General features: G+C 44.5%; 1 protein-coding gene across 1 annotated transcript in view; it reads right to left on the bottom strand.

Annotated features, from left to right (window-relative positions):
* LOC124125359 (pappalysin-1-like) overlaps nucleotides 1–14,202 on the bottom strand; it is a 46,275-nt gene extending 32,073 nt beyond the window's left edge. Inside the window, exon 1 of the mRNA XM_048389714.1 lies at nucleotides 13,673–14,202. Coding sequence (XP_048245671.1) covers nucleotides 13,673–14,132 — 460 coding nt within the window. The 5' untranslated portion in view covers nucleotides 14,133–14,202. The remainder of the gene's footprint in view (nucleotides 1–13,672) is intronic.
* Nucleotides 14,203–16,797: the final 2,595 nt, after the last annotated feature.

Here is a 16,797-nt window from a genome sequence, read left to right as displayed (position 1 = left end):
TTGATTGCGGGCCTACGAGAAGAATGTCGCTTTATTTTCCTCGTCGATCTGCGTTGTGCACTGTGAGCTACCACTGCAGATTCATCAAGAAGGCGATGGGCTCCCAGCGCGTACCCTTTACAAGTCCCTTTGATACTGGGATTTGGCACATTATCTTGGAACACAGACGGTGAAATCTCATTGTCGCAGACAGTAGCCACCCCTAGAGCTGGGGCTAGTGCACCTTGCCATGCTTTGACTGGTGATAAAACGCCACGACCCACACGGCAGGACAGGGATGGCGGAATGTAACGCGTCATCAGAGCAACAGCTTAGAGGTATAAAATACTACACGGTTACTCGATTTAGGTAATATCAATAATCAAAGTAAAATAGGACATATTGTGTATTGTACCCTATGTGGAATTGACTGATGTTTACTAAGTACATAGTTTTCAATATCTTAGCTTCTTCATCCTGTTTGCCGGTTATATTATAGCAAGTCTTCATATCGTACTCAAGCCTGTCATTAAACATGTTTGGCTTAGGAATTAGGTAGAACGTTCTTATGAACATTCTTTGAAATGGTTTGAACTGTGGGTATTACATAATTAGGCACCTGTCCCTATTTTTAAGTGATATTCTTAAATATTTTCTCGAGGTATTTATCTATAGAGTAACAGGAGATGCAGGTATCATCCAAGTTCGACAAAATGTATTTTTCAAAGGTCTGAGTTGCTTTTGTTCTCAAGTGTAAGGTACCCAGGTACAAAGTCCAGCCAAAGTGCGTTCATTTATAGAAAATATCAAATGTCCCCGAAAGTGATAAACATAGTGTAATACAGCTCGACACTAGGTCGCAAAGTGTTTTGAATCTGGTGTTTGTGGTTGCCAACCCCCGTGGACAGAATGCGTCTACAAGGGGATGGTGGATGGATAAGTCGTTTATCATCTGTCATACCCTGGGGGATTACCTCTGCATGGCGCATTCACCTTGGCGGGACACGCTCCTGGAAAGCATTTATCACTCACAGGTAAAGAATAGTCACTGGCGTCGTGGTAGGTCCCTCATCACAGATTCGGAGTTACCTCCCTTCATTTATTTCACAACAGAACACGTATCAGTGAGTGTCTTTGTGAAAACACAGGCACTGTTCTAAACCGTGAAAATTCGAGAAAATACATCCTAAATACCAATTAAACCACCGTTAAAGATTACTAGTGAATTTGGTTTTGACAATGAACCTTAAGTACGTGTATTACATTGAGGTTAACAAATGCCAATTACTAGACGTCCGAAGCAAAACTGTATTTTAAACCAAACGTGTTGAGAAATATACAACACACGTGTCCTTCAGTAGAACGTGTACGCGAGATTGTATTCCGACATCTTTGGAAACAGACGCTGCTGGCGATACAGGTGGTTAACTGTGTTTATCTTATGGCAGTGCTTGACCCAGACAGATTTACAGGCCGCCATGATGTGCTGCAGTATTTATGACTGTCGTGTTAAAACAACGTTCACTCGCTCTTCCACCACTAGACCTTCACTCTGAATGATCTGGACATATTCATTATGTAACTGAAATATGGACGACCTGTTGTTCTGACAGTTCGTATATTTTACTGTCGATGTACATCGAGCATATATTTCCTGAATTATATAGTAGTCTGAATATTGAAAGTAATAATAAAGAATAACAAAAGAGTGACAGAAATGAGTGAAATAAGATGTGTTACCTGTATATATTTTAGGACTGAAACTGCCTGGGTTCGCTGATGTTATGTTTTACAATCACTTGTACAAGTGCAATCACATGTGATACGTCCACGTAATGCATCAGAGCGATGCTTTGCATATAAATCATTACAAGAACACCCTGTAGTCCACCAGAGACCATATAACAGAATGTAAGTAAACATTAGTTGTATCTGCAGCTGAAAGGATTTTCCAATTAGCTTTTACTGTGGACTATCTAATGACCGGCAATGACGGTATTAGATATAATCCACTCAATAGAAAGACTATAAGACTTGAGACTGATTGATCATGCTATGGCTGTGTCCTGACGGGTCCAGGCTTCGTGCTTCCGTACCGTCCTGACAGCCGGAAGATGCAGAGTTACAGAACTTCTATCGGGTCATCACGTGTCACGGAGAAGTTTTACCCTGACCCGTCGCTTCAGAGGAGGCTACTTCGTCGTCTCGACCGCCAGCCACAGATAACTTCACAATCACAGGCAGACACAACCAAATCAATGTGTAAGCAATGCCGCCTTTTGCCGTTGTAATATTAAGATGGCGACTTGGATCGTCTGGTGACACCACTGGGATTATCTCAATAATATATAGGGGCACACTTCTCAGTCTCGCGGGGATAATAAAGCAAGTAAATGGACCAGGTTTGTAAAACTTTGCCTTAATGACTCTCTGGCGGTGCTGGTATCGTAATGAAAGTGACCACGTGTTGCAGATCCATAGCTAAGATGATACGTGTATCTTGGCTCGGACACACCACCCTGGGGAGCGTATCTCATCTGACCTGGCTGCATGACTCACCAGCCACCGCTTGACCTAGACACGGGATAGGTCGGCCAGCTGACTGACCGTGTCTGGACAGAATGGTCAGACGCGGAGGGATCGCCTATACTGGACAGCCCATGCAGTATGTCGATAGGTTGTTCATTGCTATTCGACAATGGTTCGTGTTGGATAAAGGAGCTTTGTCATGTCAGATTGTTTTCAGCATTTTCCCATTGAAGCTAGCTTACTACACACAACACTGGGTTAATAATACCAACATTACACTTGTCAATATTTCATTTGCCTGGTTTTCAGTTGTGAACCGATAGAAATTTAAAATTACTGTGACAGTAAACATTTATGGTAGCGAGATACCAGTGACGTAATGAAAGTGAACGGGGAGATACTGAGTGAAGCGGCATAGTTCGATCTCAATGTTTTGAGTAGGTTTATTTGAATTAAGGATTCACCGATTATCGCCTTAAAACAAGGTGGCTGTAGCTACTCTACTATCGGTTTTACAGACAAAGACTGTACACTTTATATTGGATGCACAGAAAGTATGTAGCACAGGAAATATTTTCAATGAATAATTTTTTTTATAATAACGAACCTTGCAGAGCTTACTACAATAAGCTCATAAAACGCACAAAACTATTATGATGTGAAAACGTTCATTGTGACGTCACAGTTGGAGAGGGAGATAAACGCAAATCATCATGCTTTCTGTTCCTTACATTTGAAACACACTCAAATCCATTTTAGTTGGTATTCTTTCCATATTGTATTGCCACACATACTTTGAATATTGCATGTACCTCACAATATTTCATGTTGTTACATCCACGTGTTAACATCATTATTTGAAACAGTCTACCGATCATAACTGAAAAAGAAATTCCTTCATATCAAAAGTGACATCCGCGGTGAGACGAGGTTAAAATGCTATTACGATTTGATATCTCTGATCGACCCATTATAATCGTGTTTTTCAAGATAGAATAGTTTGCATTGTAGCTAAAAAGATAGCATTATCATTTAGACGTTCCGCATTTCGTCAAGGACGGACCATTATCGCTCTCATTTTCAACGTTGATATATGACGTCATGGCTAATTTGCATACAAAGGAAAACGAACATAGCGTCCAACTACTGCTCTGTGCAAATCCCATGGATGTTTAGAAGCAACGATAAGGATTTACATTACAACACATTTGACAGATTTCAAAGTCCTTATCAAGCATTATGCTGTTAGCCATCGTGCATTTCACTTTCAGTGTCAATGTCTGGCAAATATTGACATTCGAACAACTCACATAGTAGCCCCTCTCCTTATTGTGAGGTAATCCAATGGTAATTTAGTTTCCGTGGTTCTAGGCCACTGACCTCTGTTGAGTTCTTTGTGATCATTGGATATATTTTCAGGGCTCTGTCATTTGCAGAATCCCTGTTCAGATTTCGGGACTCTGCAAATGATAATGCCCTGAAAGTATATCCAATGATCACAAGTAGCGTTTCCCTTTTATTACCATACAGCTTGGACTACAGCCACTCAACGTGCCAAAGATCTGCTTGAGTATCATCTGCACTTGTGAAGCTCCGGTGAATGGTCGGGTATTTGAAATCTGTGCTACTTCAATAATACATTGTCCAATACCATGCGGAAGTAGCTAATGACATACTTAGCTAAGTAGCAGGTACACTTCATAATACCAACAGCAGCAGCAGCAAAACCAAGGTCTGTAGTGACATCCAACTAAGTATCAAATGTTCACTTTCGAGCAACTAGGCCTGGTGTGTACTGTTGAGAGAAACTACCGTAAACTGCGATGATAACGAACACGCTTTAAACGAACCGAAGTCCAGGTTTCAACTGAAACTACTTCGTTACAAGAAATAAATGTGCAAATACGACATGTTAATAACATAACGTTGACCTGGTGATCTGATACTGCAACATGCACCAACTTCGGGTTTATTTAACATATCTATCCTGGCATGAGGTGTCGGTCTGTTATGACAATGAGACATGCTTATGACCATTATTCAAGTACCTGCCCAAAAGCACCACCTCATATGTTGTCATATCCGTATACCATCCACGGAAAAATGGTATCCTAATCTACAAGCGATTACCAGTGTGTCCCTGTGATGTATCTCACCCTTAATTGGGGCGGTCGGGTAGTCTGTGGTAAAAGCGTTCGCTCGTCACGCCGAAGACCCGGGTTCGATTCACGACATGCGTGAAGCCCATTTCTGGTGTCCCTTGCCGTAATATTGCTGGAATACTGTAAAAAGCGGCGTTAACCCATACTCACTCACTCACCCTTAATCCGGGTGTCTCTGCGATGTATCACACCCTTAATGCCATTATCCGGGTGTCTCTGCGATGTATCTCATCCTTAATGCCATTATCCGGGTGTCCCTGGCGATGTATCTAACCCTTAATGCCATTATCCGGGTGTCCCTGCGATGTATCTCATCCTTAATGCCATTATCCGGGTGTCTCTGCGATGAATCTAACCCTAAATGCCATTATCCGGGTGTCCCTACGATGTATCTCATCCTTAATGCCATTATCCGGGTGTCCCTGTGATGTATCTCACCCTTAATGCCATTATCCGGGTGTCCCTGCGATGTATCTCACCCTTAATGCCACTATCCGGGTGTCCCTGCGATGTATCTCATCCTTAATGCCACTATCCTGGGGGTGTCCCTGGCGCTGTATCTCACCCTTAATGCCATTATCTTGGTGTCCCTGCGATGTATCTCATCCTTAATGCCATTATCCGGGTGTCCCTGCGATGTATCTCATCCTTAATGCCATTATCCGGGTGTCCCTGCGATGTATCTCACCCTTAATGCCACTATCCGGGTGTCCCTGCGATGTATCTCACCCTTAATGCCATTATCCGGGTGTCCCTGCGATGTATCTCATCCTTAATGCCACTATCCTGGGGGTGTCCCTGCGATGTATCTCATCCTTAATGCCATTATCCGGGTGTCCCTGCGATGTATCTCATCCTTAATGCCATTATCCGGGTGTCCCTGCGATGTATCTCACCCTTAATGCCATTATCAGGGTGTCCCTGCGATGTTTCTCATCCTTAATGCCACTATCCTGGGGGTGTCCCTGCGATGTATCTCATCCTTAATGCCATTAACCGGGTGTCCCTGTGATGTATCTCACCCTTAATGCCATTATCCGGGTGTCTCTGCGATGTATCTCATCCTTAATGCCATTATCCGGGTGTCCCTGCGATGTATCTCATCCTTAATGCCATTATCCGGGTGTCCCTGCGATGTATCTCACCCTTAATGCCACTATCCGGGTGTCCCTGCGATGTATCTCATCCTTAATGCCATTATCCGGGTGTCCCTGCGATGTATCTCATCCTTAATGCCATTATCCGGGTGTCCCTGCGATGTATCTCATCCTTAATGCCATTATCCGGGTGTCCCTGCGATGTATCTCATCCTTAATGCCATTATCCGGGTGTCCCTGCGATGTATCTCACCCTTAATGCCACTATCCGGGTGTCCCTGCGATGTATCTCATCCTTAATGCCATTATCCGGGTGTCCCTGCGATGTATCTCATCCTTAATGCCATTATCCGGGTGTCCCTGCGATGTATCTCATCCTTAATGCCATTATCCGGGTGTCCCTGCGATGTATCTCACCCTTAATGCCATTATCAGGGTGTCCCTGCGATGTTTCTCATCCTTAATGCCACTATCCTGGGGGTGTCCCTGCGATGTATCTCATCCTTAATGCCATTAACCGGGTGTCCCTGTGATGTATCTCACCCTTAATGCCATTATCCGGGTGTCTCTGCGATGTATCTCATCCTTAATGCCATTATCCGGGTGTCCCTGCGATGTATCTCATCCTTAATGCCATTATCCGGGTGTCCCTGCGATGTATCTCACCCTTAATGCCACTATCCGGGTGTCCCTGCGATGTATCTCATCCTTAATGCCATTATCCGGGTGTCCCTGCGATGTATCTCATCCTTAATGCCATTATCCGGGTGTCCCTGCGATGTATCTCATCCTTAATGCCATTATCCGGGTGTCCCTGCGATGTATCTCATCCTTAATGCCATTATCCGGGTGTCCCTGCGATGTATCTCACCCTTAATGCCACTATCCGGGTGTCCCTGCGATGTATCTCATCCTTAATGCCATTATCCGGGTGTCCCTGCGATGTATCTCATCCTTAATGCCATTATCCGGGTGTCCCTGCGATGTATCTCATCCTTAATGCCATTATCCGGGTGTCCCTGCGATGTATCTCACCCTTAATGCCACTATCCGGGTGTCCCTGCTATGTATCTCATCCTTAATGCCATTATCCGGGTGTCCCTGCGATGTATCTCACCCGTAATGCCATTATCAGGGTGTCTCTGCGATGTAGCTCATCCTTAATGCCATAATCCGGTCGTCCCTGCGATGTATCTCATCCTTAATGCCATTATCCGGGTGTCTCTGCGATGTATCTAACCCTTAATGACATTATCCGGGTGTCCCTGCGATGTATCTCATCCTTAATGCCATTATCCGGGTGTCCCTGCGATGTATCTCATCCTTAATGCCATTATCCGGGTGTCCCTGCGATGTATCTCACCCTTAATGCCACTATCCGGGTGTCCCTGCTATGTATCTCACCCTTAATGCCATTATCCGGGTGTCTCTGCGATGTATCTCACCCTTAATGCACCTATCCGGGTGTCCCTGCTATGTATCTCACCCTTAATGCCATTATCTTGGTGTCCCTGCGATGTATCTCATCCTTAATGCCATTATCCGGGTGTCCCTGCGATGTATCTCATCCTTAATGCCATTATCCGGGTGTCCCTGCGATGTATCTCACCCTTAATGCCATTATCCGGGTGTCCCTGCGATGTTTCTCATCCTTAATGCCACTATCCTGGGGGTGTCCCTGCGATGTATCTCATCCTTAATGCCATTAACCGGGTGTCCCTGTGATGTATCTCACCCTTAATGCCATTATCCGGGTGTCTCTGCGATGTATCTCATCCTTAATGCCATTATCCGGGTGTCCCTGCGATGTATCTCATCCTTAATGCCATTATCCGGGTGTCCCTGCGATGTATCTCACCCTTAATGCCACTATCCGGGTGTCCCTGCGATGTATCTCATCCTTAATGCCATTATCCGGGTGTCCCTGCGATGTATCTCATCCTTAATGCCATTATCCGGGTGTCCCTGCGATGTATCTCACCCTTAATGCCACTATCCGGGTGTCCCTGCTATGTATCTCATCCTTAATGCCATTATCCGGGTGTCCCTGCGATGTATCTCACCCGTAATGCCATTATCAGGGTGTCTCTGCGATGTAGCTCATCCTTAATGCCATAATCCGGTCGTCCCTGCGATGTATCTCATCCTTAATGCCATTATCCGGGTGTCTCTGCGATGTATCTAACCCTTAATGACATTATCCGGGTGTCCCTGCGATGTATCTCATCCTTAATGCCATTATCCGGGTGTCCCTGCGATGTATCTCATCCTTAATGCCATTATCCGGGTGTCCCTGCGATGTATCTCATCCTTAATGCCATTATCCGGGTGTCCCTGCGATGTATCTCATCCTTAATGCCATTATCCGGGTGTCCCTGCGATGTATCTCATCCTTAATGCCATTATCCGGGTGTCCCTGCGATGTATCTCATCCTTAATGCCATTATCCGGGTGTCCCTGCGATGTATCTCACCCTTAATGCCACTATCCGGGTGTCCCTGCGATGTATCTCATCCTTAATGCCATTATCCGGGTGTCCCTGCGATGTATCTCATCCTTAATGCCATTATCCGGGTGTCCCTGCGATGTATCTCATCCTTAATGCCATTATCCGGGTGTCCCTGCGATGTATCTCACCCTTAATGCCATTATCAGGGTGTCCCTGCGATGTTTCTCATCCTTAATGCCACTATCCTGGGGGTGTCCCTGCGATGTATCTCATCCTTAATGCCATTAACCGGGTGTCCCTGTGATGTATCTCACCCTTAATGCCATTATCCGGGTGTCTCTGCGATGTATCTCATCCTTAATGCCATTATCCGGGTGTCCCTGCGATGTATCTCATCCTTAATGCCATTATCCGGGTGTCCCTGCGATGTATCTCACCCTTAATGCCACTATCCGGGTGTCCCTGCGATGTATCTCATCCTTAATGCCATTATCCGGGTGTCCCTGCGATGTATCTCATCCTTAATGCCATTATCCGGGTGTCCCTGCGATGTATCTCATCCTTAATGCCATTATCCGGGTGTCCCTGCGATGTATCTCATCCTTAATGCCATTATCCGGGTGTCCCTGCGATGTATCTCACCCTTAATGCCACTATCCGGGTGTCCCTGCGATGTATCTCATCCTTAATGCCATTATCCGGGTGTCCCTGCGATGTATCTCATCCTTAATGCCATTATCCGGGTGTCCCTGCGATGTATCTCATCCTTAATGCCATTATCCGGGTGTCCCTGCGATGTATCTCACCCTTAATGCCACTATCCGGGTGTCCCTGCTATGTATCTCATCCTTAATGCCATTATCCGGGTGTCCCTGCGATGTATCTCACCCGTAATGCCATTATCAGGGTGTCTCTGCGATGTAGCTCATCCTTAATGCCATAATCCGGTCGTCCCTGCGATGTATCTCATCCTTAATGCCATTATCCGGGTGTCTCTGCGATGTATCTAACCCTTAATGACATTATCCGGGTGTCCCTGCGATGTATCTCATCCTTAATGCCATTATCCGGGTGTCCCTGCGATGTATCTCATCCTTAATGCCATTATCCGGGTGTCCCTGCGATGTATCTCACCCTTAATGCCACTATCCGGGTGTCCCTGCTATGTATCTCACCCTTAATGCCATTATCCGGGTGTCTCTGCGATGTATCTCACCCTTAATGCACCTATCCGGGTGTCCCTGCTATGTATCTCACCCTTAATGCCATTATCTTGGTGTCCCTGCGATGTATCTCATCCTTAATGCCATTATCCGGGTGTCCCTGCGATGTATCTCATCCTTAATGCCATTATCCGGGTGTCCCTGCGATGTATCTCACCCTTAATGCCATTATCCGGGTGTCCCTGCGATGTTTCTCATCCTTAATGCCACTATCCTGGGGGTGTCCCTGCGATGTATCTCATCCTTAATGCCATTAACCGGGTGTCCCTGTGATGTATCTCACCCTTAATGCCATTATCCGGGTGTCTCTGCGATGTATCTCATCCTTAATGCCATTATCCGGGTGTCCCTGCGATGTATCTCATCCTTAATGCCATTATCCGGGTGTCCCTGCGATGTATCTCACCCTTAATGCCACTATCCGGGTGTCCCTGCGATGTATCTCATCCTTAATGCCATTATCCGGGTGTCCCTGCGATGTATCTCATCCTTAATGCCATTATCCGGGTGTCCCTGCGATGTATCTCACCCTTAATGCCACTATCCGGGTGTCCCTGCTATGTATCTCATCCTTAATGCCATTATCCGGGTGTCCCTGCGATGTATCTCACCCGTAATGCCATTATCAGGGTGTCTCTGCGATGTAGCTCATCCTTAATGCCATAATCCGGTCGTCCCTGCGATGTATCTCATCCTTAATGCCATTATCCGGGTGTCTCTGCGATGTATCTAACCCTTAATGACATTATCCGGGTGTCCCTGCGATGTATCTCATCCTTAATGCCATTATCCGGGTGTCCCTGCGATGTATCTCATCCTTAATGCCATTATCCGGGTGTCCCTGCGATGTATCTCATCCTTAATGCCATTATCCGGGTGTCCCTGCGATGTATCTCATCCTTAATGCCATTATCCGGGTGTCCCTGCGATGTATCTCATCCTTAATGCCATTATCCGGGTGTCCCTGCGATGTATCTCATCCTTAATGCCATTATCAGGGTGTCCCTGCGATGTATCTCACCTTTAATGCCATTATCCGGGTGTCCCTGCGATGTATCTCATCCTAAATGCCATTATCCGGGTGTCCCTGCGATGTATCTCACCCTTAATGCCATTATCCGGGTGTCTCTGCGGTGTATCTCATCCTTAATGCCATTATCCGGGTGTCTCTGCGATGTATCTCATCCTTAATGCCATTTTCCGGGTGTCTCTGCGATGTATCTCACCCTTAATGCCACTATCCGGGTGTCCCTGCGATGTATCTCACCCTTAATGCCATTATCCGGGTGTCCCTGCGATGTATCTCATCCTTAATGCCACTATACTGGGGGTGTCCCTGGCGATGTATCTCACCCTTAATGCCATTATCCGGGTGTCCCTGCGATGTATCTCATCCTTAATGCCATTATCCGGGTGTCTCTGCGTTAAAGTTCTCTCAAGGCCTGGCTTTGTGCGATGAATTTCTCTTATTGCGTAGCGTTATCCGGGTACCCATGCAATGAACCGCTCTCATTGCGTGGCGTTATGTGGGTACCCATCCAATGAACCACTCTCATTGCGTGGCGTTATGTGGGTACCCAGCCAATGAACCGCTCTCATTGCGTGGCGTTATGTGGGTACCCATCCAATGAACCACTCTCATTGCGTGGCGTTAAGTGGGTACCCAGCCAATGAACCGCTCTCACTGCGTGGCGTTATGTGGGTACCCATCCAATGAACCTCTCTCACTGCGTGGCGTTATGTGGGTACCCATCCAATGAACTGCTCTCATTGCGTGGCGTTATGTGGGTACCCATCCAATGAACTGCTCTCATTGCGTGGCGTTATGTGGGTACCCATCCAATGAACTGCTCTCATTGCGCGGCGTTATCTGAGTGTCGCCGATGAATCTTCCACGCAGGAGATATCATAAACCAATTTCCTTGAAGACTGTGGCACTTTTAAGTTTGTAATCACTTTCAGTTAATACGTCACACTATGTTTCATTATCCAAATTCCAATGAATAAAGCTGAGGGTCAAATTATTAAACTGTAAGCTCCATCATTCAAACAATGCTTCTTCCTGACGATTTACACACCCAAAACACACACAATAAGTAACGGTCAATTTTTATGAAGTTTCACTGTCTGGAATCTCGGGGTATATGGTCACACTTTCGGTACGTGTGACCTCATGCGTAGTGTCATGTCATAGTTCTTCTAAACGAATGATTACTCGAGCGTACGCTTGAAGTGTACTGCAGTAGTATTTCTTTTAATATAAAAATATATAAATAATAATATCATCAGTTGAGCAAATTCTGTTGATAACTAGCTCGGTTTGTCAGTCACATTGACGGGGTGTTGTAATACATCGTCCTCAAGTATATAACGCCAAAATGGCCGACACGGTCAACTGGAAGGAAGACATGTCCAGAGAGGTGTCACTGAACACAGGAACATTAGGTGTTTTATTTCGCTGCTGAATTGAAAGGTGATTATAAGATGCGTCGAAAAGGGACTGAAGTATTAATTCAACACTAACTGCAGATTGATGTTGCCTGTTAGTATGGGTACACAGTCGACAGTTTTAGTGTGCACCCAAGTTAACGTTGATGGGTTGCAGCTGGCACATGCCATGACGGACATGCAGTCAACAACTCCAGTGTATGCAAACACCAGAGTACATGATTACCCCAAGAAAACAAATGTGGAAATTGCCCTTTACTGTTTCCGTCATTTCCAGAATACTAACTCTGAAAAACGTACCAACGTTACAATTTGTCGTCCGTACATATATGGACGTCAGTTTCGCAGTCATGTGAAAGATCTCAAAACGTATAACGAGTAATATAGTTCAAATAACATGCCATTATGAAACAATACCTAACACATATGCAGTTATTTTAACTGAGAATAGTATTACATTCGGGTTTTACAACTTCCAATAAACCGTTCAACAAACGATTTAAACAAAATATGCAAGCAACCGGCGACTCTAACATGCTATTCTTAAATCTTTCTCACAAAATCGATTTTAAGTCCAACCCTTGAAGTTTCAATCAAAAGGCATGTCTGCAGATCTCGTATCAACTGCTGGATGGTTTATACAGAATAAATGTGTTTGTTGTAGGCAGTTTTATACGAACACAGGATTGACCATTCTACGAGATGTATGCAGTAAGTATCCTTGACAGCGGGTGAATATATCATGAATATATTTGAGTGGTGATATTTTAACCCTTAAAAAAAGGTTTGCTGTGGTATTCATGTGTCTACCGTACTATCGGTCACATTTTAAGCTGATGAAACTGAGTACTATTTTATATATTAGGTACTATTATATATATATCCCCACATGAAGCACAATAAAAGCTAGGTACGTCTAGATAGTCTTTAGAATCTGGTATATTTCATGTCGGTAATATTTTTCACCATCATGATATGCCACCGGTTAAACGCTATCTAATTACTTAATCTCAGTCTTGAGAATATGTTAACTGTTCTTTTGGGGAGTGTTTAAACGGAGGGATTATAAACAGCTTGCTCTTACTAGCTTGTTATACTATATATTACACTTTGGCGCCCTGGTTATGTTTCTAGGTTTGTCAGCACCATGCCTGAGCTCGTGAGCTTCAACAAACCGATAAACGCCTGAGACCTGCATCACTTTGGGCTTTCAACCCATATCAAGATAACTCTCTGTGATATAACTGAATACTTTTCAAAGCGGCGTTAAACCAAACTCACTCACCCACTTGCTTTCGATCAAAGGGTAATCTTTTTAAAAAAATTACAAAAAACGAAACCGGAATATTTAGCTTTATATGTAAAATGATGAACAATAGATTGTCTGTTCAATGGTTGAATGTGTTATATCGTGATAGATCATTTCTCGTGGGTTAGGCCACACACACAGCACAATTCCTACTTTAAAAGATTTAATCGCAATCCTAATTCTACTATTGTATGGCGATGTGGTCACGCCGGCATCCATGCGGTAAACTAGACGGCGTTATCGACACAATGAGCAAAACATACAGAACATTAAGCTATTAAAATTGAGATTAGATATTCTTGTCAGTCTCTAGGTGAACACAGGTTCGTTCTTTCACGTTAACGTTTCCCTAACCAGCATTTAACACGCTTTCAAAAGTCGATGAGCAAAGCAATGACAACCACATGCCCGGCGTTACATGCGTTATACTTTCCCATAATCATTAATAATGAGAAATCTCATCAGAAATGACTTACCTAAAAATGTGACAGGGTCTGCCTGGCCCCCCTCGGGCCGCACCCAAAGTTCGACAGTAAACTGTTCCATAGGGATACGAGTTGTAAACGAGTGTTGAGAGGGGGTAAGGTTTAGCACCTGTCGCCCAGAAAAGTACACAGCATTACCGAACTTTGATCGCCTTTCGCCCCAATCCCCTTGCACATCCCGGGGGTACCTCGATGGCACGTGCACACTCTGCCCACCCCCCGTAACACTATAGGAAGTTTTGAGTTTGTCCTCTCTGTTTTTTGTTTCTTTTGCCACTTTATCCTTTTTTCTTTGAGTGTGTGCAAAGTGCCGGTTGATTTTCTGTTCAAATGCCTGAGATAAGAGAATAAAAAACACGAGTAAAACTCCGATCCTGTGTGAGGAGTTGGTGGGATGTCTGGGAAGTAGGGGAGGCATGGTGGATTCGGCGGCAGTGAGGACATCGCACATACAGGGACATGAGAACACGGGGTAAATTCACGTTTACACAAACTGATTTCTCTCAGTGTGACAGAAGGGTCACGTGACGACCCGTCAAGCCAGCAGTAAGAGATGGGTTTAGAGAGCGCCGCTATCACACTGCTGTGGGGGACTATCGGGTCTGAAGCGCCACCCTCCGCCCTAACATCATCTACTAAACTCCCTGTTCGTCATTGATTTCATATGCACAATACAAGGCTGCACCCATCGGCGGTGATGGCGGCACACAGTACCAGCTACCTACACGAGTTTGCTGCACCTCTGTCACTTTCCAAGTATATGTTACGCTAATCTTCAGAGAGTGACACAAGTCTTAAAACAGACGTGTTCTTCGCCTGTGACGCTATATGGAAATCATGTTATTTTTATGTAATTGGGCATAAGGAGGTAGCGATGAGAGAAAGGTAGGGCAAGTTGAGTGTGTCGATGTACGCTATCCCCTTCATACATCACTGCGCACCTGATTCAGGCGGACAAAACTCTTATTGCGGGTAAATATTTGCACTGAAACATGTCATGCCCTCGTCGGAAGCTGTTGTTATATTTGGTCGTCATGTCTCAAGTTTTCATTTATTGCAACAGACTATGCATTCATAATATGTATGAATGTGAATGTTATGATCCGTAGTGTGTAAAATATTTGCTTGAGACGTGTGTAATATAACCAAAACGACACATTAACGTTGCTATCCTATCGACTGATAAAGAAAGATAGATACCAACTTCTCCCACCATGGAAGTTAGAATTAATATGATGACTAAGCATCATGACGGCCGAGGTCTGTGGGCACGGTTGTTGTATCTCGTGCAGACGAGACTGCGACTTAGAGACTGTCGGTGTCCGGCTGGTGACCAGTGAGCGGGGCGCTGGCCAGTGCGGAGTGAAATGCCATGTCTACGGGGACTGGACACAGACACAATTAGACTGGTATCGATGTGATGGTCTTAACTTGTGACATATCGCTATGCTACAGTTCGTCCAATTTACAACTCCCTACAATGTACAGCATACAAGGGCCTAACATACGGATGATGAATTGGTATGCCTGTACTACAGTGTCTTCTGTAAGACTGTATCAAATAGCATGGAATCGATACGGTGTTTAAGACGATACACAACGTTTAAGATGTTAAAGCAGCTGATCTGTATTGTTTCAGGGGAAGAGATGACTCATCGATATAACAGCTATAGCAAGGGCATTGGTTAAGACTGTTGTAGCCACTCCACCGCTTGACCGCCTCGCTTAAGGTACATATTGACAGGCCTTCCCACAAAACATTCTCCAGGCTGACAAACTAGCTTAATTGCCAGTGAGCATTAGTACACCAACACAAGGGATACACAGGGCGCACAACTGAAAACATGGGCAGTATACATCAGAATGAACCTACAACAAAAAGACATAAACAAAAATTTGGCGACTGGAAACTGGGAAAATATATTATGTTTCAATTTCCGACTATGTTTGTACATGTAAGTTACAAGATATCTTCTTGACATGTTAAGGAACAAAACCTAGATGCCTCGCGGTACGTTCAACAGGTGCTGAAAGATTAATCAGAGACGTATGTGGTAAATATTATCGACAGATGCTCGAGGGGTGAGGCAGTACATATTGATAACACACTGTAGTTTTAGTATTGTAAGTGTCACTGTGTTGTACATCTTTCCAAACAGAATATAGGACCGCCATTACTACTGCTACCCATTCCCTGAATGCCAAATGAACAACATCACTAAATTCAGTACTAGTAAATGTTGTATGGGCAGTCCAAACATGTGTTTCCTCCAAGAAGGGACGTACGTATAACGTAAATGTTGCGTGTTGGTTTCGTAAGATCTAAGCATAAAGCCTGGGCATGATGCTGACACAAACCTGACTGTCGCACGAAGCGGACGCCACGTCAGTGCTATTAATATAAACTGGCATCAGACTCTGAACTGTGGACGGGTTGGTTGATCTTGTTAATAATGACGCGGCATGCCCTGATCACAACGACAATAGGATTTACCTCTGAACAGTTCTACAGCGGTGAGTGGGTGAGTTAAATGTAACGTCGTATCGGCATTATTTCAGCCATATAGCGACGAGACCAAGTTAATATGTTTACAATTGAGTCATTTGTGCAAAGTTATATATAAAAACAATTTATGAAACTTATTTGAGCATATCAATATCATGTATACAGTTTTAAAACACGGGCAATCTCATTAAAATCAAATCTTAGATCTGATTTTAATGAGATTGAAAACACGGGCTATAGGCCAGCAGTAACCAAAGCTAGGCCACCTCGCTGGGGATCATGGGGACTTAGTGTACCTCAGTTCTATAGTCTCAAGAGCGGAACATTATTACGCCACAGTGATAATCATCTCCCTATATAACAAATAAATATACGTAGTGTATGTGAATGTCTGTGTTCCGCCTGAAAACACGTGTATTAGGTTCCAGTCGATATGAGAGATATACGCCGAGCGCTAACGGGTCAATGACTGAACGAAACAAGCACAACGAAAAAAGGGTTGAGATGTGTGCATGCGTCCACATGCAGCAAGTCATTCTAGTACAGTAACTGCACTATGAACAGTCTTAGTTTATTAATTAAGACAATCACTCATGTGAGTGATCGTCAG

This window comes from Haliotis rufescens, unplaced genomic scaffold (assembly GCF_023055435.1).
Source record: "Haliotis rufescens isolate VD_foot unplaced genomic scaffold, xgHalRufe1.0.p SCAF_8, whole genome shotgun sequence".
In the NCBI taxonomy this organism is placed as follows: Eukaryota; Metazoa; Mollusca; class Gastropoda; order Lepetellida; family Haliotidae; genus Haliotis; species Haliotis rufescens.
Note: the sequence above shows the minus strand (reverse complement) of the source record. Positions and strands in the feature narration are given on the sequence as shown.